General features: G+C 49.7%; 1 protein-coding gene across 5 annotated transcripts in view; it reads left to right on the top strand.

Moving 5' to 3' along the window:
- Prkar1b (protein kinase cAMP-dependent type I regulatory subunit beta) overlaps window positions 1-26,784 on the top strand; it is a 132,701-nt gene that overhangs the window by 31,443 nt on the left and 74,474 nt on the right. For 4 of the 5 annotated variants that reach the window (XM_039089117.2, XM_039089116.2, XM_039089115.2 and 1 more), the window contains exons 3-4: window positions 6,047-6,217; window positions 7,896-7,987. In XM_039089117.2, the coding sequence (XP_038945045.1) occupies window positions 6,047-6,217; window positions 7,896-7,987 (263 nt within the window). Of the gene's footprint in view, window positions 1-2,732; window positions 2,936-6,046; window positions 6,218-7,895; window positions 7,988-26,784 lie in introns of those variants that run through there. The other variant, NM_001033679.2, reaches the window with a different exon arrangement.

Consider the following 26,784-nt stretch of genomic DNA (forward strand, 5'->3'; position numbering starts at 1 on the left):
TTTTTTTTTTCTTTCTTTACTAACTTGAGTATTTCTTATTGACATCTTGATTATTATTCCCCTTCCCGGTTTCCGGGCCAACATCCCCCTAACCCCTTCCCCTCCCCTTCTATATGGGTGTTCCCCTCCCCATCCTCCCCCCATTACCACCCTCCCCCCAACAATCACATTCACTGGGGGTTCGGTCTTGGCAGGACCAAGAGCTTCCCCTTCCACTGGTGCCCTTACTAGGCTATTCATTGCTACCTATGCAGTTGGAGCCCAGGGTCAGTCCATGTATAGTCTTTGGGTAGTGGCTTAGTCCCTGGAAGCTCTGGTTGGTTGGCATTGTTGTTCATATGGGGTCTCGAGCCCCTTCAAGGTCTTCCAATCCTTTCTCTGATTCCTTCAACGGGGGTCCCGTTTCTCTGTCTTTTCAAGACCTTGATTTTGATAAAATCAGAACCATGACCTTTCACAGCAGGAAGGAACTTCAGGATGGGCTAGTACGAAGCAGAGTCGAGGTTTCTTAACACACATTTCCAATTATTGGAGCTGGAGAGATGCTCAGTGGGTAAGAGTCCCCGCTGCTCTGCCCGAGAACCCTGGTTCACAAACCATCTGAAATCCCTGTTCTGAGTCTGATGCCCTCTGCTGACCTCTGTGAGCACCAGGCATACTTACGTGGTACACAAGCATCCATGCATGCAAAACACCCATCCACGTAAAATAATTCTAAAGATTTGAAATTACACTTACTTATTGGGTGTATTTTGACTTACAGGGGGAGGTAAGAGAGCAACTTGGAGTTGGTTCTTTTCTCCCATCTTGTGTGTCCGGGCAATCACACTCTGGTTATCGGGCATGCTGGCGCTAGGGGATAGGTTAAGCATAGATTTTAAGTTACTAGAAAGATAGACACATGGGGGCAAAATTACAACCCACCCAGAGAGTGAATGCAGGCTTCTCAAACAAGGGCTGCCCTTCCTCATCTTTACGGTACTTAAATACATTATTTTGGTGAGGTTTAATGCTGTTACCCTCAAAGGGTTGCTGAAAAGCCTAAGTGAAGTTACAAGGTGGGTCCTCGGGGACCTGTCAGGTCATGGGATGTGGGAGGGAAGGGCGTATACACCATAAGGGAAGTGGTGAACCTTGCGTGAGAGATTCCCCACTGTGTTTGGGAGACGATATGAATCTGTGCTTTATAGAGACTCAGGTTCCAAGCCTGGTTTGTTGCCATTTTAACCCAAAATAGCTATAAATGGAAAGAATGTTTCTATATGTTGTCATCTGTCACAGCAAATGTTAAGTGTGCTGGAATTTGTGCATGTGTAAGTCCATGTGTGTGAGTGAATGGGGTGTGTGTGTGTGTGTGTGTGTGTGTGTGTGTGTGTGTGCGTGTGTGCCAGAGGTCTTTTTTTTTTTTTTTTTGGAGACAGGGTTTCTCTTAACCTGGAACTTGGTGATTAGTCTTGTCTGAGTAGAAGCCTACAGGATCTGTTTATCAGCCTTCCGGGAACCAAACCACACCCAGCTTCTCTATGTGGGTACTGGGGATCCCAACTCCAGTCCCTATGCTTGTGTGGCCAATGTGACATCCAATCCCAAATCAGTTTGTTTTTTTCATTTAAATTTTTAACTTTGTGAGAGTCCCATACCCGAGCACTGTATTCAGATCATTCGCAGCTGTTTTAAATCACTTCTCAAAGCAAAGGCCCAGAGCTTGCTTGTCACTCAAGCCACGGGCAATATCACTAGCTAGAGCCACGGTCTAATGGTCTAGGTAAGAATGGCCTATGAGTGTGCACGGTGGTTTCTGTGGCAGTGGCTCATTAACCACAGCCTCTGACTGAAACTGGGCAGACAGCACACATCAGTCATCCCAGCATTCCAGAAGGGTCAGGAGTTCAAGACCAACCGGAAGTTTATAGTAAGTTTGAGGCCAGCCTGGGCTATATGTGACCCAGTCTCAAACAAACAAACAAACAAACAAACAAACAAACAAACAATCCAAAACAAACAACAAAAACTAGTAATAGGGCTGGAGCATTAACTCAGTTGGTAAAAATGCTTATAAACATGAGAACCTGAGCTCAATCCCCAGACTCCATATAAATATATATATTCATATACTTATGTATTCAAATATATATTTACACTCATATACTCATGTCTTTAAATATGTATTTATATACTTATATATTTAAATATATCTATATCTTATTTAAATACACCTATATTACATATTTGTGTGTTCAAACATATATTTATGTTAATATATTTATCTTCAGTATATATTCATACATTCATATTAACATATATATGCATTTGAATATATTAATATTAATATACTTATATGTGCATATATTTTTTAAAGGAAGCTAGGCAAGGTAGTGGGCCCTTTTGAACCATCACAGGGGAAGCTGAGACAGCTAGCAACCAGCCTAGCCTACTTGGTGAGTTCCAGGCTTGGGAGAGACATCATCTCAGAAAACCAGTGAACAGCACCTGAGAGCAAGAGCTCAGGTTGCCCTCTGACCTCCACATGCACATACATGAAACCCAGCAATCTCTCTGAGCATACAAGGTAATCCAGGACTAATTGTTGATCTATTATGGTGCTGGCAATGGGGAGAAATATATAAGAACGGCAGCCATCTTGAGATGCTGAGGTTGGTTGTCAAGGCAACAGGACGTTGTGCTGATGTAGCTTGGCCTGAGGTTCTAGAGTGCTGGGTTCTGAGTGAGATGAGACAGCCAGTGCCGATGGAGTGAACACTACTCCCCACCTGGAGCTCAACGCCAAGATCTGAGTTTGACACAGGCTTACCAAGCCTGGCGCATGATGAGTCCACAGATCATGTGTGTCTCAGTGTGTGGGGAAGGCATGGGATGGGACCCTGTGGAAATAAGTCAGTCACATGCTGAAGGCTGTGCTCAGACTACAGGGCTGGTGAGTTAGCCTCCTATTGGTGTTCTGCGAGGTTCAGTCTTTCTCTCCTGGGCGCGGATGGAAGCTTCCCTCACAGCTGTCCTCAGAGACCCCTGTGACTGAATGGGGTGGATGTAGGAGGGCTTGGAGAGTCCTGTAATCCAGATGTTTCCTACAAGAATATAACTTGTTCTTGGGGCCTCTGTCTGTACCTGTGCATTCTTCTTTGCTTTTGCTTATTTTGATTTTGATTTTGAGACAGCGTTTCGGTATATATCCCTGGCTGTTCTAGAACTCACTATGTAGGACAGACCCTCTGGATGGCTAGGGTTATACGTGTGCACTACCCATGCTCTCCTTATGAGGTTGCAGGGGAATCAAACCCAGGATTTGATGCACGCCAAGTGAACACACTACTGACCTTCGTTCTTAACTCTATTGCTTGCCTTTTGAGATAGGGTCTTGCTGTGTAACTCAGGTTGGCCTCAAAGTCACGGTCTTTCTGCCTTAGCCTCCCCAGTGCTGGGAGGACACTCAGGTATGCTCTGCTGTGCCCAACTCTACCTGGGGTTTTCTAAATCTGTGCTTCTACCTTTCAGCATAGAGGGGGAGATGAGGATTCCGGGTTCATCCAGAGCAGGGTCCTCAGGAGCACAAAAGGGCCACCCACTAGATATTGTGATGTTCCATGTCCTTTAATATAAAGTGTCACAGTGGATAAACCATCATCCTTCCTCACAAAGCCTGGCTTTGGAGTGTGTCATGCATCCTTTTTCTGGAATACATTATTTATTTCGATGTTATTTATGCCCACAAACAGGCAGGCAGAATTTCATTTTTCTAATGACGTGGCTGCTTCTTCAAATTATGTGGTAGGATCTTAGGTTCTGTTCATGCATGCGTGACTAAGGAAGGAGTGGAGGAGTGGGTCTCCTTTGATCTTGGGTAGTTCTGGGCTCTGGGTGTTTGGTGAGTCATACTTTTGTATTATCTTGAACATTTCCACGATAAAGGCTAAGCCAAGGGAAGCCATGAGGGCCTGTGGAGCCGGCCCTGGTGCAGGGTCTGCCCAGGGGCTGGTTTTTCGGCCCCGCCTTCCTCATTTGGGATCTGCTCTGGGCACCACTGTTTCAGGGGTTTCTGCAGTGCGCACCACTTCTTTCCTGAAGCTGGGGAAGCCCATGTCTGTTCTGGATCCCGTTCCCGGGTTGGCTGTCCTTTTCCCCAGGAATCTTCTGAAACTTTTTGATGGCGTCTCTCCCATTCTCCTTGGCTGCGGTGTGGATTTATGTATGCGCATATTTAATGTACTATCGTTAGAGTGGAGTGTCTGGAGGGAGGGGAGGGGCCTCACCCACCTGCTGTCTTCTTGCGGGAAATTCTATAAAAGATATTTTTAGACGGCTTTGTAGAACTGCACTGAACATTCTTTGTGGTTTCCTGGCTGGGTGTTCAGGATCCACTGACTCGAAACACTGAGATTCAGCCAGTCACCGTGATGAGACGCCATGGTGGGTGATGGGCTCCTTTTCCTGGCCATGCTGATTGGTGGGGATGTGGCCTCCTTGGTTAGAGCCACAGGCAGGCTGTTGCACCCACCTCTGTGAAGAGTGGGTCCAGAAAGAGGAGGTTGGGAGTTCTAGACAGTGCTGGTGGGACTTTGCTCACAGCCGACCTCTCCTGTGGAACATGTTCAAGTCTGTCTGACCAGGTCTCCTGTGCTCCGATTCCTACTCCCAGGACAAAGGTCAGCAGAATTTTTCACACTAGGACCATTTTTGTTTTAGACAGGATCCTGTCTCTCACAAGCTGGCCCAGTGCCATTGCCCTTTTCGTTCTGGTATCCTGGCGTGCCTAGAGCTCTATGTAGCCCCAATTCCCATCCTGAGGCTCCAGATTTGGAGAGTGAACTGTAAACACCCTGCTTTACCCTGAAGACCCTTGGGGACCCTGAGAGGTTACGACTCTTAGGCTAAGTTATGCTCTGACAGTTGCTTTCTGGTATGGTCTTCTCTTTTCTTGACTTGGAGGTACTGGGTACAGGGCCCTGGACATGCTAAGCCAGCAGTCTAATACAGATCTATGGCTCTACCCCTCACTGGGGGAGTCTAAACCAGAACCCTACCACTGAGCCACACCATCTGCCTTTTACTGGGGGATTCTAGACAGATATTGTAGCCACACCTTCCAACCCCTTACTGGGGGATTCTAGGCAGGGACTCTACCACTGAGCCACTCCCCCAGCCCCTCACTGGGGGATTCTAGGCAGGGGCTCTACCACTGAGCCACACCCCTCACCCCTTACTGGGGGATTCTAGGCAGGGACTCTACCACTGAGCCACTCCCCCAGCCCCTCACTGGGGGATTCTAGGCAGGGACTCTACCACTGAGCCACTCCCCCAGCCCCTCACTGGGGGATTCTAGGCAGGGACTCTACCACTGAGCCACTCCCCCAGCCCCTCACTGGGGGATTCTAGGCAGGGGCTCTACCACTGAGCCACACCCCTCACCCCTTACTGGGGGATTCTAGGCAGGGACTCTACCACTGAGCCACTCCCCCAGCCCCTCACTGGGGGATTCTAGGCAGGGACTCTACCACTGAGCCACTCCCCCAGCCCCTCACTGGGGGATTCTAGGCAGGGGCTCTACCACTGAGCCACACCCCTCACCCCTCACTGGGGGATTCTAGGCAGGGGCTCTACCACTGAACCACGCCCCCAGCCCCTCACTGGGGGATTCTAGGCAGGGGCTCTACCATTGAACTACATCCCCAGCTCTCTTCTGACTTTATTTTGAGACAAGGGTCTCAGTTTTATGCTGGCCTTGAATTTTCTGATCCTTCTGCCTCAGTCTCCTGAGTAGTGACAAGTCTTAGTCATCAGATTCAGATGACAGCCAATTTCTTTCTTTTTTTTTTTAAGATGTATTTATTATTATATATAAGTACACTATAGCTGTCTTCATGCACACCAGAGGAGGGCATCAGATCCCATTACAGATGGTTGTGAGCCACCATGTGGTTGCTGGGACTTGAACTCAGGACCTCTGGAAGGGCAGTCAGTGCTCTTAACCACTAGGCCATCTCTCCAGCCCAGACAGCCAATTTCTTACCTTCCCTTTCTTCTCTCCCAGGAGGAAAACAGGCAGATCCTGGCTCGGCAGAAGTCAAACTCACAGTGTGATTCCCACGATGAGGAGATCTCCCCAACACCTCCAAATCCTGTGGTAAAGGCACGTCGTCGACGGGGTGGCGTGAGTGCTGAAGTCTACACTGAGGAAGATGCCGTCTCCTACGTGAGGAAGGTAAAGAATCCCAGCACGTGTTCACACACCCCCGGATGTCCCTGTCAGTCCTGGGGATTCAATTCGCTATGTGGCCAGAGCGTGGGGGTCACGTGGAATAGGAGACTTGGTCATGGGTGGGATCACTGTCACCATAGTATCCGGCACCGTGAGACAAGCAGTGTTTAATGTGTGTCTCAAACGCAGCTCCCTGTAGTTCTGGGACTTGAACAGGCGTGGGGAGAAGAGGGATGGAGTTCTTCAGGACCACATAGGCTGTGGTTCTTTCCTGCTTCACGCCTTCTAGTCTCTTTTAAGGGCACTATGAAGCCTGTACTCTACCGTTACACCTCAATAATCCAACCACTCACACACACCTGGTCTGCAAGTCTCCCCACAAAGATGCTTCCCCACACAGGAACCTGGAAGGCACAGCTCAGCCTGATGCACCATTTTTAAGTGCAACGCTAGGTGGCATTGGTCGTGCACAGTCATGCAGCCACCACCCCCATCAGCGCATGGAATGTTTCTCATCTTGAAAAACAGAAGCATAGCAGCCTTCTTACTACAGCCTATGTCTACCACTGAGCCACACCCCAGCCCCTCACTGGGGGATTCTAGGCAGGGGCTCTACCACTGAGCCATGTCCCAGCCCCTCACTGGGGGATTCTAGGCAGAGGCTCTACCACTGAGCCATGCCCCAGCCCCTCACTGGGGGATTCTAGGCAGGGGCTCTACCACTGAGCCACGCCCCCAGCCCCTCACTGGGGGATTCTAGGCAGGGGCTCTACCACTGAGCCACGCCCCCAGCCCCTCACTGGGGGATTCTAGGCAGGGGCTCTACCACTGAGCCATGCCCCCAGCCCCTCACTGGGGGATTCTAGGCAGGGGCTCTACCACTGAGCCACACTCCCATCCCTCACTAGGGGATTCTAGGCAGGGGCTCTACCACTGAGTCACGCCCCAGCCCCTCACTGGGGGATTCTAGGCAGGGGCTCTACCACTGAGCCACACCCCAGCCCCTCACTGGGGGATTCTAGGCAGGGGCTCTACTACTGAGCCACGCCCCCAGCCCTCACTGGGGGATTCTAGGCAGGGGCTCTACCACTGAGCCACACCCCCAGCCTTCTAATCTCTCAACAACTGCTTATCATCTTTCTACAAATTCAATGAGAGTTTTAAAAAAATTGACAAAAGGTTCTGGCTGTGTTCTGGCACTTTCTAGGTGATTTCAAAGCTCTAAAGACCCATAGTCCCAAAACAGTTCCAAACTGTTGGCTAGACTGTGCTAAGCCTCTTACTGGACTACTCCGGTTTTCTTGCTTTTAATTTATTTTTAAAAAATATCTAAAGGTGGGCTGGTAAGATGGCTCAGCAGGCAAACATGCTTGCTACCAAACCTAAGAACTCATTTAGTGGAAAGAGAGAACTGCTTCCTGTGGGTTGATCTCTGACCTCTGTTTGAAAATTATGGTGCATGAATCCTACCTCAATTAATCAATAAATGTAATTTTAAAAAAGATTAACTTAAAGTATATGGCATTTCCTACTGTTTTTTTATAGCATAGCTTGATACTAGTGCCATGGCAATTATGGGATAGTGGCTCCAGGCTGGATGGTGTCTTAGTTCCTAGCAATAGCTTGGGGAAGCTAGCTTTGTCCCCAAGGCTCAAAGGTCTGAGCCTTGTCTCTTCCACAGGTCATTCCCAAGGACTATAAGACCATGACTGCGCTGGCCAAGGCCATTTCTAAGAACGTGCTCTTTTCTCACCTGGATGACAACGAGAGAAGGTAGGCACTGGGGCTTACACGCCTGCTTCTGGCTGAAACATGTGGGGAGTCCGGCGGATGCTGATTTTCTTTCTGTGGACTGACGAGGAAGGGGAAACTTCTACAAAACAGACCTGTGTGCCCTTCTGGACCAGTGCAGGAGCCGTGTCCCTGGTCCTCAGGGAGAGTCGAGCCACCTCTCTCCAATATGGGACGTAGAGTCATAGCTTCCACACGCGTAAGCTTGTAGAGAGACAGAGTAGTGGACTGTCTTTTGCACTGATTGTACGGCTGGATATTTTATATGCCTGGGCCAGCCTTGCCTTCTTAGAAACTGTAAGACAAGCAGAGGAGGAAAGAAGTTGTTACTTCAGACAGAAACCTGTGAGGGAGGAAGGGTCCAGCACCATGTTTGAGAAGTTCATTGTATACATGATTAGAAAACCAGAAAGTTTTATCTGGATGTGGTGGTGTATGCCTGCAATCTTAATGCTCAGGAGGCTGAGGCAGGAGGATTTCTTTGAATCCAAGGCAATCTAGAGGTACTAAAGTAAGACTCTGTCTCAAGATGGTTTGATGGATAAAGCGCTCACTGTAAGTTTCGCATACACCGGGCCTGGTGGGGGACACCTGTAACCCTAACATTTGAAGGTGGAGGGAGGGGGATCAGACGTTTAAGGGGTAGTTTCAGCTACACAGTTAGTCCAAAGTCAGTCTGGATGATGTGACACCCTGCTTCAAAAAGCTATGTGTGTTTTTTTTTTTGAAAGTGTAATTTATTTATTTCCCGCACATTGGTGTTTTTTTCTGCACATATGTCTGAGTGTGTCAGATCTTGGAGTTACAGTTGTGAGCTGCCATGAGTGTGCTGGGAATAGAACCTGGGTCCTCTGAAACAGCCGTGCTTTGACCTGCTGAATCATCGCTTCAGCTCCATATGTTTTAGCCTACATCACCCAACATGGGATGCTTCGCTAGCATTTGAATATGAAATGCTCCCTGCAAGTTCATGCATCCCAACTCAGTCTATCTGTCTGTCCTTCTTCCTTCCTTCCTTCCTTCCTTCCTTCCTTCCTTCCTTCCTTCCTTCCTTCCTTCCATTCATTTATGTGTGTGTGCACGTTATGCACATTTGCGTAAGAATACAACTTTCAGGAATTATTTCTTTCCTTCCACTGTGTGAGTCCTGGGAATTGAACTCGTATCACCAGGCACCGCAGCAGTGTCAACTTGACTGCTGACCCATCTTGCCAGCCCTCGTGTATTTGAACTCTTGATCCCCAGCTGGTGTTGTTTTCGTGGCACTTTGTAGAAGCAATGAGCCCCCAAGGCATGGTTGTCTGAGGCAGGTCTCTGAGGGTGGGCTTTAGGGGTTTATACAGTTTCACCCACTTCTGGTGCATGTTCTCTGCTTTCTGATCTAGCAACACGTGAACGTGTTTGCCACCAGCTCCCACCACCATTTATAGAGCCACCCAGATCACCATGTCTTCCTTGCCGTGAGACAGACTCCCTTTGACTGTGAGTCAAAATGAACGTGAATGCGACATGTTGCTTCTGTCAGGGATTCGATAGTGGTGACTAGAAAAGCAACCAGGGTGGTCCTGCCCTGGTTTTGGTAGGGAGTAATTCCTGTAATGGTACTCATGAGCCAATATTGGGACCTGAGAATGATCCTTCGTACGGCACAGAAGGACAGCACATGTGATTAATTGACTAGAGGTGAGTCCTTCCCTTGGGAGATTTAAACACCATCTACCCCATAGTGACATCTGGGCTGTGGTAGCACACACCTTTAATCCCAGCACTCAGGAGGTGGACGCAGGTGGATCTTGGTGAGTTCAAGGCCAGCCTGGTCTACAGATCGGGTTCTAGGACAGTCAGGGCTACACAGAGAAACCCTGCCTGGAAAAATAAAACAAAGCAAGTTCCAGTGACAACGTTCTATGCCACCGAAGATCCCCTGAGGATCCAGTGAGCTTATGGGGCTGTGGAGCCCCTCAGTTAACCTCCTCTATCCTATCATTCCCTGATAACCCAGGCCACAAACGACGAGGGCAGACTGCATACAGATGGCCAGGAGGAACTACTGGAACCTCATGTTTCTCAATGGAAACATTATCAGTCCACTGGCAAGATCATGACAGATGCTTGCAAACAGACTCAGTCAAGGTGATGAAGATGGTGCCTTTTTAGCTCTGAGGACTGCTCTCTGCCACACTCAAGGATATGGGTGGACATGGCCTTGGATTTTCTAGGGGACTCAAAGTGGCTTGTGTGCCCTTGTGAGGAGGAGGTGAGGGACAGTTGGCACGCATGCAGGGTCTGCCTGCCACAGAAGTGGAGGTGGATGCTGTGGTGACCAGACAGGGACCCCCTAGCATCCCAGGAAATGGAGAAGCAGGAAGGGCTTCTCCTAGTGCTTTGGAGGGAGGCAGTCTAGACGTCTTGGTTCCACATCTTGATTCTGAGTTCTTGAAGTGTTGAGAAAAGCATTTCTTCCTTCTGGTACTAGTTCATACTGATTGGCCATGGCGGTCACAGGTTTTCCTTGTTCAGGTGGTAGCAGTGTTTTCTTGGGGAAACAACTCTGACTGGTCTCTTAGGGCAAAGCAGTTGACTCTTTGTCAACAACAAGTTTTATACCTCTGTGTGTGTTTGTGTGCGTGCACACCTACACACATGTGCATGTGTCCGTGCGCCAGAGGTTAACTTTTCGGTCACTCCTCCCATCCATCTTGTGTTTTGAAATGCAGTGCCTACTGGACCTGGAACGTACTAATTGGGGTATAGTGGCTGCCTGGCCATTCCGAGGGATCCACCTGGCTGCCTCCCGCATCCACTGTCTCTACAAGCTTCTTACTTAGGAGCTAGTGACTGGATTCCAGACTTTGTGTTTGTGAGAGGCAAGTTCCTCACTGACAGCGTCATCTCTCCAGCTTTGTACCTGTTTTTAACCTGAGTTTATGCATCCATTGACAGCATCTTTTGAGATTTGACTTTGAATGAATGTGGCATTCACATGGTTTAAGGTGATAGATAACTGTCTGGAGACTCCCCCGGGACCCTTGCTTCACTCTGGGTGGGTCTTATGAGCACCTCTATGGACCCCTTCTGTTCCTTAGGTAGGAAGTCACCTATCCCATGGTGGATCGCCACACAGACAGGCTGTCTCCTCTTCTTTCTTCTTCTTCTTTGTGTATGTATAGGGATATATTCTTGTGCATGTGCAAGCACATGTGTGCACATGCCTGTGTGGGTGTGTGCCTGTAAAGGTCAGAGATCAGTTTAGGGTGTCATCCTCGGGCACTGTCTGCTTTGTGTTTCTGAGGCAGGGTCTTTCGTTGGTCTAAAAGTCACCGAGCAGTCTAGGCTGGACAGCCAGTGAGCCTCAAGGTCCATTCTCTCTGCCTCCACAGGATTTATTGCAAGTGTGTGATTAAATTTCAATTTTCATATTTATTATTTAGGAATTTCACACATGGGTACATAATTTACGTCCCTTCTCTTTCCTCCTCCAACTCCTCCCTCCCTGGTTCCCTCTAGGAATGGTGATTGCTTCTTCTGTATTTATTTTACACATGTGAACAAGTGTGCACACACACATGCACACATACACACAAATGCACCATGTATACACACACATACACACATGTATACATACATGCACATATACACACATACGCCTGTTTGCGCATACACACACACAGACACACAGACATACAAACACACACTCATGCACACACCCTTACAGTCCATTTAGCATAGGTACATGTGTTTAGGGCTGTCCACGTGGGATTGAATGACCTATCATGGGCCTCATCCCTGGGGAAGACTGTGTCTCCCCCTCTCAGTAGCCATCTACTATGGATCTCCAATAAGGAGTGGGGCCTCATGGACTTATCAGTATCCCTGTGTGAACCCAGGCCTTACTATGGGGTCTGGGATTCAAACTCAGGTCCTTGTGCTTGCACACTAAGCTCCGTTCTGCCTTTGTGAGGCATGGTCTCACTATGAAGCTCAGGTAAGCCGTGAGCTGTTGGGTAAGCTTGTTATCCCTCTGCCTCGGCTTCCTGACGGCTGGAATCGTAGGCAGGCATACCACACCTGTCCTGACTCACTCACTGTGGGCATGATTTCAGCTGGGCTGGTCTTGCCAGCATTGCTCCCTGTCATATAACGGTAGGCCCTGCTCTGTCTGATCATCTACAGCAGAGGCCAGGTCACTGATAACGCTCTACGGGTGTGAGATCTCTAGCCAAGCCACCGAGAAGTCGAGAAGTCGAGGAAGCAGATGGCTGGTTTGCAAAGCTGACCTGGGAAGCAGGGTTCCTGCACGGCTGTGTGTCTGCTTCGGGTCTATTGTTTTCCACAGAGGAAAACTTGCTTTTCATATGAACACAGTGCACTCTGGTTCCTGGCCATGGACCTGGCTCCAGGAAGTGGTCCTGAGGGAACTCGCAGGGACTCCCCAATCTCTCATAGGATGCTGCTCTGTGCGGCCTCGAGACTGCCTTCCCGGTGTTCTGGAAGCCAGGCTTAGCAGCTCTGTCTGGCTCAGTATGGTTTGGCAGAAGCAGAGTTCCAAGGCTAGAGGCTTTGGGCCCTGGCCTTGGGGCTCCTCTCTCTCCACTTCTGGAATGAAGTGAGCCGTGCTCGCCCTTCCCTATGGGCGTTTTTGCAAGGTGAGCGTTCCTCCTTTCCTGACGGCCTCTCCCTCTAGATTCCGGTTTAGGACAAGCTCATTGTTAATTTTGCTCTGGGCAATTTTGCTCTTGTCAGTTTATCTTGGAGTTTTTCTCAGCTGCACCAAAGACACTTGTTTGGAAAGCAGAAAGACGATGTTGAGTTAAATCCTTTTATAAAGAAGAGGATGAGTGGACTCGGGGGATGGCTTAGTGGCTAAAGCACTTCTGAGTTCAATCCCTAGAATCCACATTAAAAAGGTGGGCCCGGTGGCACATGCTCATAATCTCAGCGGAGGAAAGTAGACAGACACACGCAGACCTTACACGGACACTCACACATGTTCACACACTCACACTCACACATGCACACACAAAAGCACACAGGTTGAGGCTTAGCTGATAAGATCTAAGACAGTTGTGTTTCTAGTTGGCTCCCGTTGAAGGCTCTCTGGGCTTTTGCCCAGGGTATAAATTTGTGGCTTCAGTTTCCTTTCTTGTCCTCTGCCGAAGGCAACACAGTGCATCAGAAGCAGAGCCAGCGTCTCCATGGTGACAGGTCAGATCATCCTCTATCACCTGCACAGGGATGAGGACACTGAGCATTGTGGGTATATGCAGCCGAGGGAGCTGGCTCCTGTTGGAGGGAGCCCCCTCGGAACACTCAGTACGTGGGGTCCCTGTATCCTGAGGTGACTTGGTGGTGGGTGTTGGGGTCCCGAGAGAAGCCCCATAAGAGCGCTGATCTAGACAATGGTGCATGCACACATGTGTATATCATCACTTAGACACACTTCAGGTGTGTTAAAATGTCTACACTGTGACTGTGATGACCCTCTCTGGGCTTCAATGTCAAATGAGGGTAATAAGACCTACTATATGGCAAAGTACATATGTGTGTTATTGTTACAGTCAACACCATCAGCATTAGTATCACCATCTCTCCATTGCACTCCATTAACTCAGTCATACCATCATCCCCCTCTCCACCATCCCCATCCCCACCATCCCCATCCCCATCCCCCATCCCTATCCCCACCATCCCCATCCCCACCATCACCATTCCCATCCCCATCATCCCCACCATCACCATTTCCATCACCATCCCCACCATCCCTACTGTGGGGCTCTGGTGCCCGGGGCTTTCCCTGGTGACCTCTTACCCAGCTAGGTGTGTGGGTTCGGGTGAGGGGAAGAGAACTCAGGTGGGGAGGGGGGGGACAGCTTTTACCACCCCCACTGCCGGTTCTGCTCCTTTCTTCCTCTACCACTTAGGTTGCTCGGCTGGTCTGAGCCAGCAGGAGACTGACTAGCGGGCTTCAAGGGGTGCAACAGAGCTTCTGGTGGCGATTTCAGGGAGAGCAGATCTCTTCCCCTCTTGCCCAAGTGGCAGTGTTACAGCTCTTATGACAGAAGCTCTCAGCTGACGGAATAATTCCTGCACACTTGCAATCCTGAACAGGACTCTTTTTTTTTTTTTAAAGATTTAATTTATTTTATATATATGAGTACACTGTAGCTGTCGTCGGACACACCAGAAGAGGGCATCAGGTCTCATTACAGATGGTTGTGAGCCACCATGTGGTTGCTGGGAATTGAACTTAGGACCTCTGGAAGAGCAGTCAGTGCTCTTAACCGCTGAGCCATCTCTCCAGCCCCTCTGAACAGGACTCTTAAATACAGTTTCAGGATGGGTCAGCGTCTGACAGCAGGCACTTCCTATTGGTTTGGCCTGAGAGCTTGGGAAGACCTCATCTACATATTTGGAGGCGTGGTCCTGCTTCTATGATTGATCTGTCTTGAGTCTATGTGACCTGTGGTCACATCCTCACCTGTGGAGGAGGGGCTTGGAGCACTGCCCTACGTGACTGGTCTGTCTCAAACCTCTCTACAGGGGTCTGGGGAGGGGCTGCAGCTACTGAGGCCTTGATCTGGGAGACTGGGAATGCACCTGCCGTCCCCATTAGGGTTTTCAGGGATTCAACCTATCTCCACCAGGTGCCTTTCACAGCCCGCCGCCCCACGCCCACCATCACCATCACCATTGTCAACATCACCATCATCTCCATCCCCACCATCCCCATCACCCCTACCATCTCCATCACCCCCACCATCACCATCACCCCCACTATCACCATCACCCCCACCATTCCCATCCCCATCACCCTTACCATCCCCACCATCCCCATCACCCCTACCATCACCATCACCCTACCATCACCATCACCCCCACCATCACCCCTACCATCCCCATCACCCCACCATCCCCATCACCCCCACCATCACCATCACCCCACCATCCCCATCACCCCCACCATCACCATCACCCCCACCATCACCATCACCCCCACCATCCCCATCACCCCCACCATCACCATCACCCCCACCATCACCATCACCCCCACCATCCCCACTACCCCACCATCAGAATTACCAACATCACCACAGTTACCATCACTGCCATTTCTGAATTTTTAAATTTTAATTAAGTGTATCTATATCATGTGAACATGTGGACATGAAGGTGCCTGTGGAAGTCAGAGGTGGTTGTGAGCCCCGCAACATGGGGTTTGGGAGTAGAACTCTTGTCCTCGACAAGAGCAAAAGTCATTCCTTTTTTTGTTTTGTGTTGTATTTTGAGACCGGGTGTCTCTGTGTAGCCCTCCCTGTCCTGGAATTAGCTCTGTACACCAAGCTAGCCTCGAACTCAGAGATCTGCCTGCCTCTTTTTACATACTGAGTGCTGAGATTAAAGGTGTGTACCGTTATGCCTGGCTTCTGCATTTACCCTTAACAGTTAAGCCTCTCTCCAGCTCCATCACCAGTCTCCTGCTGTGAGTCAGCACTCAGGAAGGTCATTGCAGCTCTATCCAGGGCCTCAGTTACCTGGCAGGCTGCTGTGGTCATTGAGACACCCAAACTCAGAAGGAAGGTCTCCAGAGACAGCTCTGTCCAAAAGACTGGGCTCTCCAGGGTCCAGTCTAGGGTTCTTGCCTCTTGCTCCAGGGCCAGCATCAAGTGTCCAAGTTGGGGGTTGAGCCAGGATGTCATCTCCCCACCCCCTGCCCCTTCATGACCTCTCTGTGCAGAGTCAACATGCTCTTGGCAAGTACCCCAGGGTGGCAGCAAGTACAGCCTTCTACTTAGTGTCTCCACCAGAGGCCAAGCAGACCCTCACCCCTCCCACTGAAGCTGGACAGTTACTTGCTTGGATAGAGTCCCAGCATCCTCAAAATACAGCTCCCGGAGCACTCAGAAGCCCTGGGATGCCCTGGGAGGGAGATGGAGACTCTTGGGGCTCCATCCTGCTCCTTCCCAGGTGTTTGATGGGTGCCCCAAGAGGGAGCATGACTGAGCCCTAGGGGCCAAGCAGTGTGGTAATTAGGAAGCACTGCGTGTTTGTGGCATGTGTTGGGCCCTCGGCTGGGAGCCTCATTACCTGAGCCAACAGAAGGGCTGCCAGGTGCGTCACCCAGTAGCTCGGTTCTCTGCTGCTCTAATTAAAATCTCCCGGCCTCTGGCCTGAGCATGGCTCCCACAGCTGTCTCCTGTTATCTGTGTGGTCTTACTTCCTCCCACCCGCCTATCTCTGCAGCTTGTTTTTGCACAAATTGGCTCTGGGCCTCAGGTGATGGGAAAAACACGCTGTCTGCCGAGTCATATGCACCGAGGGAGCTGGCTCCACTCGATGCTGGGAGCGCTCTCGACCCCTTCCTCCTCTCCAGCCTGGCAAGGGCTTTGAGGTTCTGTGCTTCCCTTCCAAGCAGTGTTGAAAAACAAAATTAGCATTTTGTAAAAATCCGAAGCCTCATTTGAAGAGAAGCTTAATGGCCTACAGAATCAGACTCGACTTTCTTCTTCAGAAAGCCAGGTTCGCCCTGGGCTGAGTGAGTCTTGGCTGTATCCAGGGACTTGGATGGGAACTAGAATCTGAAGTTGGAAACTTGCCATAATGATACTGGCTCCATGTTCTATAATCTTTCCTTTTTCTTTTTTCCATCCTCCCTCCTTCCTTTTTTCTTGTTTTGAGACACTGGAAAGTGAACCTAGGGCCTAGGTGAATGCTCTACCACTGAGCCACACCCCAGCCCCTCACTGGGGGATTCTAGGCAGGGGCTCTACCACTGAGCCACACCCCAGCCCCTCACTGGGGGATTCTAGGCAGGGGCTCTACCACTGAGCCACACCCCAGCCCCTCCCTGGGGGATTCTAGGCAGGGGTTAGGGATACATCTTTATCCTCCTTTAATTTTTTTTTTTTTTTTTTTGGAAACAAGGTCTTACCAAGTGTTTTGGGTAGGCTCTGTAGTCTGTAGGCAGACCTTGAGCCTTCCTTCCATTCTGCTGCCCCACGCTCCCAGATAGCTGGGATGAGAGGCCTGAACCTGTAATAGGTATTCATTATCTTGAAGAGCCTCCTAGTGTCCTTCTTGAGGCTGGACTGTTACTGTTACAGAGGTTAAGCAGGCTACTTTAAGCAGGTTGCGTGCATGAACAGCTATAGCTTTTTGAAGAGAACAATAGTTTTCCTCATGTCTAGACTTCTCTAGCAAGTAGGTCTTATGGAGGTGGTAGATAGAATGCCCTGCAACCACAAGGTGGTTCTACTGTCGTTGGAGACTATTTCTGAAAAGGACCCCAGAGCCGCATCCACTCAGAGTATGGGAGTGATGAAGTGTGGCGCTCAGGTGTTCTTGGCCATGGCCATTCGTACTTGCTGTGGATCTTGCCTGTGACCTTGTCTGACCTCTGACCTTGTCTGACCTTGTCTGGTTGATAGCTAATGTTGATTGACAGGACCTAGAATCACTAGGGAGCAAATCCCTGTCTGTGAGGGAGACTCTAGATCAGGTTTTCTGAGGTAGGAAGAGCCACCCTGAATTCGGGCGGCACAATCCCACGGGCTGGACTCCTGGACTGGACAAAGAGGGCAGTGAGCGTCTGGACTCGTCTCTGCTTCCTGGCTGGGACTTGTTGTGTGATCTTTCTGGGTATTACAAGCAAACATCTACTGTTCCAAGGTAGGCGACCAATGACAGAGCTGAGATACAATTATAGCAAAGTCCAGCTTCGTGGACCAGTGAGTTTATTGGGGCTACCTACGGGAGTATGGGTGCAGAATTACTTACAGGGGCAGGTGATAGATATTCTCTGGAGGCAAAATGAGCCAATTCAAGCTGAATTAAAGAATAACGACAGGTTTGTTGGGGGAAGCTCTTGGGTAGGTTCCCCAATCTCACCATGCAAACAGGAAGACAGAAAAGTGGGGGTGGGGAGGGTGGGGAGAGAGAAAGTCAAAATGCCAAAATGTCTGGATTACATAGTGAAAAGCCTTTTCCTGCCTGTCTCCTAGGCTGAGTTGGACTTTTCAGCGTTACAGCTGCTTCTGAGTGAGCACGGCTCTCATAAGCGACCCCTCACCCATACTCCTGTTGGTGACCCCGATGAAGAGTCATTGGCTCACCAAGTTGACTTTGGTACGGTCTGCTTTGATGTCATGGGGTCCCTATCTGGTGTGAGTAGATGTAGGCGCGAATGTGTTTGGTCACACACAACCAAGTTGGAAGTGAAGGGGGCCGTCATATCCAAGATGCCACGTGGATGAGTCCACGAAACCATTGATCCAGGGTCCTAAAGATAGGTTTGTCACAAGCTGTGGATCCATAGGCAAAAGGATGTCAGCTCTCTGTGTGCTATGTGGGGACTAGGCCACCAGTGCAATAGGTGGTAATTCACCAGCTGCTCACCTGCCAGAGGCCAGCCTAGCCAAGAGTATGGGGAATGTCCTATGATGCTGGCCCAGGCAGCTGTCAGATGTACAGGACCCAGAGAAAGTCTGATTTCAGCCCTAAAGAAACCATGAAGCCTCCAAGGGCCGCTTGCCACCTCTGGGCCTGTTTCCTTACCTAATAAGCGGAGGCGGGAGTCATCTGAGTGAATGTTAAGAAGCCACCTGTGGCATGGGAGCCTCTAGAGGTAAGATTTACCCAGCCTAAATGCAGCAACCATGGAGCTCCCTGAAAGATTTGTAGACAGCCCAGTAGGTCTAAGAATCTCCTTCTGACAGCACCCCCTCCCCATAACCTCTCCCTTCACCAGTGTCATCCCTTTGCAGTTATTTACTTTGTGTACAAAGCTGGGGAGGGGCCTTGAGAATCTTGGAAATTTCCACTCTCCCAGACTTGTGTTTTGTTTACCTCTGGAGACTCAGGAGCCAGCCCTCCCCCACCTCCTGGAGATAGTGCTCCAGTCTGCAGGAAACTGCTAGAATTTGAAGTGTGAAAACTCCGCTAGGAATGGGGATAGAGATACAGGAAAGACCGTCCCCAGGAGGAAGCCTTCTGCTCAGAGGAGGGGTACCTGGCAGGAGTGGCGGTGCTGGGCAGTAGGAGGCTGACATGGGATGAGTGGAGGAGCAGCTTGGTGTGTGTAAATGACAGTGCAGCCTGGAGTCCAGGGTGACTTGTTTTGTACCAGCAGTTTGTGAGGTGTCCTTTGTAGGCTAGCTTTGTGTTAGCCCCTGCCATGCTCACCCCGTGCTTGTTCTCACCGGCACCCACAGCCTCTCCTGACCCCATCTTCTATCCCCACATCCTTGACTTAGTCACTAGGCAGGCGTTTCTGTGCAGTAGACAGTCTGGCTGCATGAGGCACCTGCAGCACCTGTGGTACTGGGTACTAACTAGTAGGTGGTACTAACCAGGCCAGGTACTAGTAGGTGGTACTAACCAGGCCAGGTACTAGTAGGTGGTACTAACCAGGCCAGGTAGTAGTAGGTGGTACTAACCAGGCCAGGTACTAGTAGTTGATACTAACCAGGCCAGGTACTAGTAGGTGGTATTAACCAGGCCAGGTACTAGAAGGTGGTACTAACCAGGCCAGGTACTAGAAGGTGGTACTAACCAGGCCAGTTACTAGTAGGTGGTACTAACCAGACTGGACTCTGCTTAGTTTCTAAGATGATTACTTACATTGTGTGTGTGTGTGTGTGTGTCTGTGTGCATACACGTGTGCACCACATCTGCACTTGTGCAAGGTCATGTGTGTGGATAAATGTGTCTGTGTGGGTGCACATGCATGTGGAAAGCAGAGGGTCAACCTTGGGTGTCATATCTTAGGAGCCAATCACCTCAGTTTTTCTTCATTCTCTTCTTTTGTGTGTGTGTGTGTGTGTGTGTGTGTGTGTGTGTGTGTGTGTGTGTGAATGAGAGAGAGACAGACAGAGACAGAGACACACAGAGAGAGGAGAGAGAAGGGGAGACAGAGACAAAGACATACACAGAGACAGACACATAGACACAGACAGACAGACAGGGGCAAGGGAATCTGAAACATTCCTGTGAGATCAGAGGACAATTTGAGTCGATTCTCTCCTTCCATGTGTGTTCCAGGGTTTGAACTCATCATAAATCTTGGAGGCAAGTGCCTTCATCCCTGAGCCATCTTGCTGGCCCCACTACTTTGTTTTCTGAGACAAAGTCTCTCACTGGGACCTGAGACCAGCCGGCTTGGCGAGACGGGCTTGCCAGTGAGCCCTAGGGATCCTCCTGTTTCTTCCTCCTGGCGTTCTTTGTTCTAATTCTTGGAATTAGAGGCATGCACCATCACTTGACATTTTACATGGGGTCTGGGGTTGGGCTCAGGTCCTCATGCTTGTGAGGTAGGTACTTTACCAACTGAGCAACCATTATCTCAACAGGTAGATTTTAAAGGCACACAAAGGAAAGGCTCTGACCCAAGCTCTACCAGCTCCCACCTCACAGTTTGTGTTCTGTGGAGTCTTGTCCTGTTTCCAGCCATTACCTTTCGACCCTGGAAGCAGCCGTCAGCCATCACTATAGTACACGTTCCAGATCCAGGCGGTAGTTTTCAGTCCAGCTTCAGTCCTCCTGTCTGCACCAATCCTCTACGCTGCCTGAGTAGCAAAAGCATTTCTCATCGGCACCTGCCCAGAGATGCCATTCGTGGAGACAGGTTTCTGAAACACAGTGCCCAAAGGGTCTGTTTGTTTACATCCAAAGCCGTTTTAGAGAGCTGCCTTGGAAGCCCATCAGGCTGCTCTGTGACAGGGCAAGGGTGATGGGAACAGAGCCTGTGAGGAAGGATCTGTGTAAGAAACGAAGGACCCTCCAGAAACCCCCTCTCCCCTCTAGTGAGTGTCTTCTGTGTTGCGAGTGTCTCCCTGCAGGGCCAACCTTTCTGCTTTTCCTCCTGTGGGTGACAGCTGGTTTATGCTCTCCTTCAGAAAAGGCAACAGTTGCTAAGAACTGGGCAAACAAAGAGACGTCTGACTCCCAGGAACAGCTGGATGGGGACAGCTGGGGGACAGCTGCTGAATCTGAATCCTTAGGCCACCCAAAACACAGATCACCGAAAAAGCAGTTTGGTGGCACTGGGAACCACTGCTCCTCTTTCCTTCCTTCCCGGCTGGCTTCTTAACTCTCGAGCAGTGGAGAGAGGGGTTAGCATGAGCCATTCATTTGTCTGTCTGTCCTACTCACCTATCAATCATCCACCCACCCAGCACTCAGCATCGCTCCGGCAAAAACCGCCATCCACTTATCACATCCATCCACCTCTCCTGCGTCATCTACCTGTCCAAATTCCATCTGTCATCCACCATTCATTCCTCCATCCATCCATTTATTCATTCACACATTCATTGATACTGCTTGTGACTCTTCTGTATGTGGCCAAGCAGCAGCAGGGTCCATAGGTGTACATAGTAGATGGGAGCGTATAGATCCATCCATCCTTCCTTCCTTCCTTTCTTCCTTCCTTCCTTCCTTCCTTCCTTCCTTCCCTCCCTCCCTTCCTCCCCCCTCCCTTCTTTCCTTCCATCTATCCTTCCTTCCTTCCTTTTTTCCCTTTCTTTCCATTGTTAGTTTCAATACAGGGTTTCCCTATGTAGCCCCGACTGTGTCAGAATTTGCATTGTAGACCAGGCCTGCGCAGAAGTTGTGGTGATCCTCTAAGGGCTGGGATTACACTTGCATGCTGCTATGCCTAGCTTGCTGCCCTCTCTTCTTAGGAGACAGGACTCTTTCCCGTACCCTGCAGAGACGGTGGAAGTAGGCGCAGCTGTGGAAGCTTTGTGCCGATGCCGTTGGATTTTGCACTTCAAAGCACATGAATTGATTTCCTAGCAAACACTCACAGTGCAGGAACTCCCTGTGAACATCTAAGCTAGGGGTATGATTGCCCACATACCCAGAGAAGGGAAACTGAGGCTGGGGAGACGTCCTGGATTATACTCTTAACTTTCCAGAGATCTGCTTGTCAAGTCTAAGCCATGCCCAGCACTGGGAGCTATGCCATTGCAGTAGGGGGCACAGTGCTGTCTGTGCCCGTGTTGTCCACAAGCATCCTGTGGGCATCTCCTCCAGATGAGATGTCCTTTAGGGGCAAATGACATGGTGTGAGCCACACAGACAACCTGCCAGCTGTGTGGAGCTTCATTCCAAGGGAAGAGATTCTAGGTAATCGAGAGAAGCCACTGACATACCATATATGGTGTGTGAGATGGTGCGTTCCTAAGACGCAATGATGGTCATTAAGGTGGCAGAGGTGTAAGGATCTGACGGTGACGATGATAGTGATGGTGGATGGTGATGGTGATAGTGATGGTGGAGGAGGTGGTGATGGTGACAAGTGGAGGTGGCAGAGGTGGTGGTGGTGGTGGTGGTGGAGGTGGTGGTCGAAGTGGCGGTGGTAAAGGCAGTGACAGTGTTGGTGACAGTGGTAGTAGTGGTGAAAGTGCTGTTGGCAGTAGTAGTGGTGACGATGATGGTGGTGATGGTGGGGATGGTGATGATGATGGTGATGATGGTGGGGATGGTGATGGTGATGGTGGGGATGGTGATGGTGGGGGTGGTGATGTGATGGTGGGGATGGTGATGGTGATGGTGATGGTGGCAATGGTGATGGTGGGGATGGTGGGGCTGATGCAACCGGTGGTGCTGCTGCTGCTGCTGCTGCTGCTGCTAGTGGAGGTGAGGATGAAGATGGTGTCAATGGTAGGAGGGTTAGCAATCATCATGATAATGGTGACAGCAATAATGGTCAGATAATGATGGCTTCAGAGAGAAAAGAGGTCTTCCTTTCTGAAGAGCACGGCACCGTTAGAAGCCAACCCTTGTTTCCCCCTGGCTAGTGGGGCAGGAAGATATGGCCGTGCTTGCTGGGGACAGAACCCGATAAAAGCTGGGTGTTGCAAGGCTCTGCTAAACTACTGACTGAAACCTGCTGGATTGCAGGCTTGGCATCGGTGACCTGCAAGCAGCCACACAACCTGTGGGTCACTCTTCTGTCTGGTCCCCTGCCGTGGTGATTCGGGGTAGGCTGTAAGACGATCGCACGATCGCACGCATTGACGCATCGATGAGCTGACCTGCGTGATGATGTGAAAGCAGAACGGGACTTTGCAGAGTGAAGGAGGGGCCGTGAGAAAGGGGCGGGGGAGCAAGAGAAGACAGTATGGTGGGGGGAGAAGGACAAAATACCACATTTCCTCTCATAGGCAAAATCAAAATATACATGACACGAAGGCCGCAGGGAGGCTGTTGGGGAGGCGAGTTGTGGGGAAGGAGGTGTAGGAGAATTAGTGAAGCATGAATATCACCAATAATATATATAGTATATACATTATCAAAGAAGCTCCAGAAATCAACGTAAAGACGTGCACTGCCACTTAGTAAGTTCTCCAGTTGACAGTCTATGTTTTTTAAATCTAAAAATTATTTATCTAGGATGGAGACACAGCTCAGTAGGTAAAGGCACTCGCTGATAAGCCTGGTGATCAGAATTCGAGTCCACCCCTGTGGTGGAGGAAGAGATCTGACTCAGTGGGTTGCCTTTGGACCTCCACAAATGCACACACGTGCACGCACACACACACACACACACACACACACACACACACACACATACACGCACAGATAAATAAAATGTAAAACCAAAATATGTAAATGTTAGTATATCCTCTTTTTGTCAATTGTGGGCTAATGCTTTAAAAGGTCTTAAAAATTTTAATCTAAGAGGTTTCCGTTAGCAGAAAAAACATTCTGAGATGCCTTTACAGAGAAAGTGAGCAGTAGGATCGTCTTACACAAGGATGCATTAGGATGTGGGAGAGGAGATTACCAAGGAAGCCATGGAGAAATCCCAGCTTTTAGGTCCGCATTCTCAGCGGCTGGTACAGACTCAGGTTTCCTGTGCTTTGTGCAATAGAGCCATGCGGTAGCTAAAATGTCAGTGTACAAGTCTGGGAATTATTTCTCTTTGTAGCTTGTAATTGGGCGTTTTAGATGCTATCTTAAAAGCATGTGAGGGAACATAGAGTCTAAGAAAATAAGACAAAACATAGTAGCCATGCCTGTTACTCCGAAGGGTGAGACAGGGGCATTGCTTTGAGTCCAGGACCAGCTTGAGGTCCTTGCTACCGTAGCAAGATCCTGTCTCACAAAACAAAAAAGGAAGAGAAGAAAAGAGGGAGGGAGATAAAGAGGAAAAGAGGGGGAAATTCTGTGGGTATCCGTGGGTGCTTTTCCTAGAGCGGGATTGTGGGTAGCAGGTATAAAGGGAGAGATTAATGATAGTCACTGTGGGAGTCATCAAGGGGCCTGGATCATAGAAGATAGAGATGGAGGAGGGGTGAGACAGGACACAAGACCATGGGGACATGGGATACCAGGCTAGTCCTGCTTCAGTGGGTTCAGTCAGGATGGTTTATAAGCTAGTGACAGTTTTGCTGGTAGGGCGGTGTTGACAGAGCCTGAGGCTTGAGTCACAGCAGCCTCAGCATAGAGGTGGGGAAGAAGGCAAACAGGTTTTATCCACACAAACCTGGATGTTGTTGGACACTCGAGAGAGGTGCTGGGTAGTCTAGTCAGTCAGGTGTGTGGCCCTGGATGAGTGACTGGCTACCCGTTTCTTTCACTGTTCCAGATTTGTGCATCTTTGGTCTCCTGTTGTGCCTCAAGTCTTTAGAGAGACAGAGGCACCCTGCTGAGCACACGCTGCCCTCCAAACACATTTACCACCTCACTGCCTTGCCCAGCCTGTGCTAATGACCTCAGGGGCCAATTTTCTTCCCGCTCTGATCCAAATCCTTAGTTCTAATTTATTTTGCTTAGCATGGTTCGGTCTTAATTACCTGGGTGGTAGTGACCACAGCCAGGGTTTGAATCGAAGTGTCTCTCTGCCCAGTTTCTTCCCCGAGAAGTTTTAGTGGCCTGTGGCGAGCTCACCAGGTCTGTACAACAGAAGACACTTCCGAAGTGGCACTGCCTACGGAAATCAAGGTTTAATTGTGGAAATGACGGTGAGCTGGCAAAGTGGCTGGCTCACTCAGGGGACGCCGGCCATGCTTCCTTTTCTCTTTGCAGTAATTTTATAGCCTCCATTAACATGGATCCACAAGGAAGGCAACTCACTCTCCCGTCTATACCTTGAACTACTCGCTACTGGACTTGTGGGACAAGAGTCCTTATGTCTTTGCTTCTTTGAGGTGGGGACTCACACCCACCATTGCTCCCCACTGTGGGATGTCCAGGGGACGATGTGAACGTGCAAGCCACACTGGCTCTCTCGCATGTCATTGCGTCACTGGCCTGTGAGTGCTGGAAAGGTTTGTTCCAGCCTTTGGGTCACTGAAATAGGTTCCGCCCCAGGCTAGAAGAGTTGTCGCTTCAAAGAGAGTAAGTGGCTGGGGAGATGAGTCAGTGGATAAAGTGCCCGTGGTATAGTCATAAGGACCTGAGTTTGGATCCCAGGTACTGTACAAAGTCTAGGTGTATTGGTGTCTTGTAAGCATAGCACCGTGTGTGTGTGTGTGTGTGTGTGTGTGTGTGTGTGTGTGTGTGTGTGTGTGTGTAGGGGCTGCAGGAGGCAGAGTGAAACTAGTTCCGGGTTCAGTGAGAGACCTTATCTCAAAAGAGTAAGGTGGAGAGCGATTGAGGAAGACACCTGACGTTGACCTCTGACCTGCACATGCCACATTATGCCACATATGCACATACCCATGCAAGTATAGACGTACCACACACATGCACACACACACACACACACACACACACACACACAAATGCCCACACACACGCACACACACATACGTTACATGGAATAATAAGTTTATTCTGAGCCAAACTTGAAAGACCATGGCTTGGAAATACAGATGCCAAGTGGCTCTGAGTGACACGTTGTGGCATGGAAATGGTTTCAGCACATTTTTTTTTTAACTCATACATCAAGGCTTTTTCTGAATACAGTGCTGGGAGCATCAGACATGTGCATTACTATGTGACATTGCTATGTCTCAACGCTAACTGATGATGTTCTCAGCTTACCTGTTGGTGGAATCTGTGGTCTAAATCAACATATTCTGATGGGCTTCTCCGAGAGTCACATGGATGTGGGGTCAGATGCATAGGTGGATGCTACACTGCTGTGAAAGGGACAAAGTAGCCCAGGAGAAACAGCTCTGAACCCGAGACATTCCAGGTCATCACAGTCATGCATTTCTTTCTCACCAGTGAGGAGTCTTCAGGAATTTCAAAAATGGGCGTGGCTGTCCCTAGGGGGCTGTGGTTTGAATCTGTATCCCATAAGTTGTGCCGAGGTCTTCTCCAAGAGCAACAGTGCCCTTAACCACTGAGCCATATCTCACCAGCACCCTGCCATAGTGTGTTTGTTTTTGAGACAATGTCTCACTATGTAGCCCAGGCTATGAACTCATTATGTAGCCTAGGCTGATCCAGATCTCATGATTCTTTTGCCTCAGCTTCCAGAATTCCCCAATACCTGGGCCAGTATATTCTCTGTCTCTGTCTCTTTCTCTGTCTCTGTTTCTCTCTCTCTCTCCCTCTCTCTCTCTCTTTCCGTCCCTCCCTTCCTCCCTCCCTTGACCCAGCCATCCTTCCTTCTTCCTTTATTTTAACCAGTAAAGATTTAAAATGTCATTATTAGCATGTGTATGCACACGCATGCACACACTTCTGCAGGCACACTGTTGCAAACATGTAGAGACCAGAAGACAGCTTTCTTGAGTTGTCTCTCTCTTTCTACCATGTAAATTCTAGGGCTAGAACTCAGGCTATCAGCCTTGGCAGCAAGCACTTTTACCTGCTGAGCCACC

The sequence above is a fragment of the Rattus norvegicus genome, chromosome 12 (assembly GCF_036323735.1).
Source record: "Rattus norvegicus strain BN/NHsdMcwi chromosome 12, GRCr8, whole genome shotgun sequence".
NCBI lineage: Eukaryota > Metazoa > Chordata > Mammalia > Rodentia > Muridae > Rattus > Rattus norvegicus.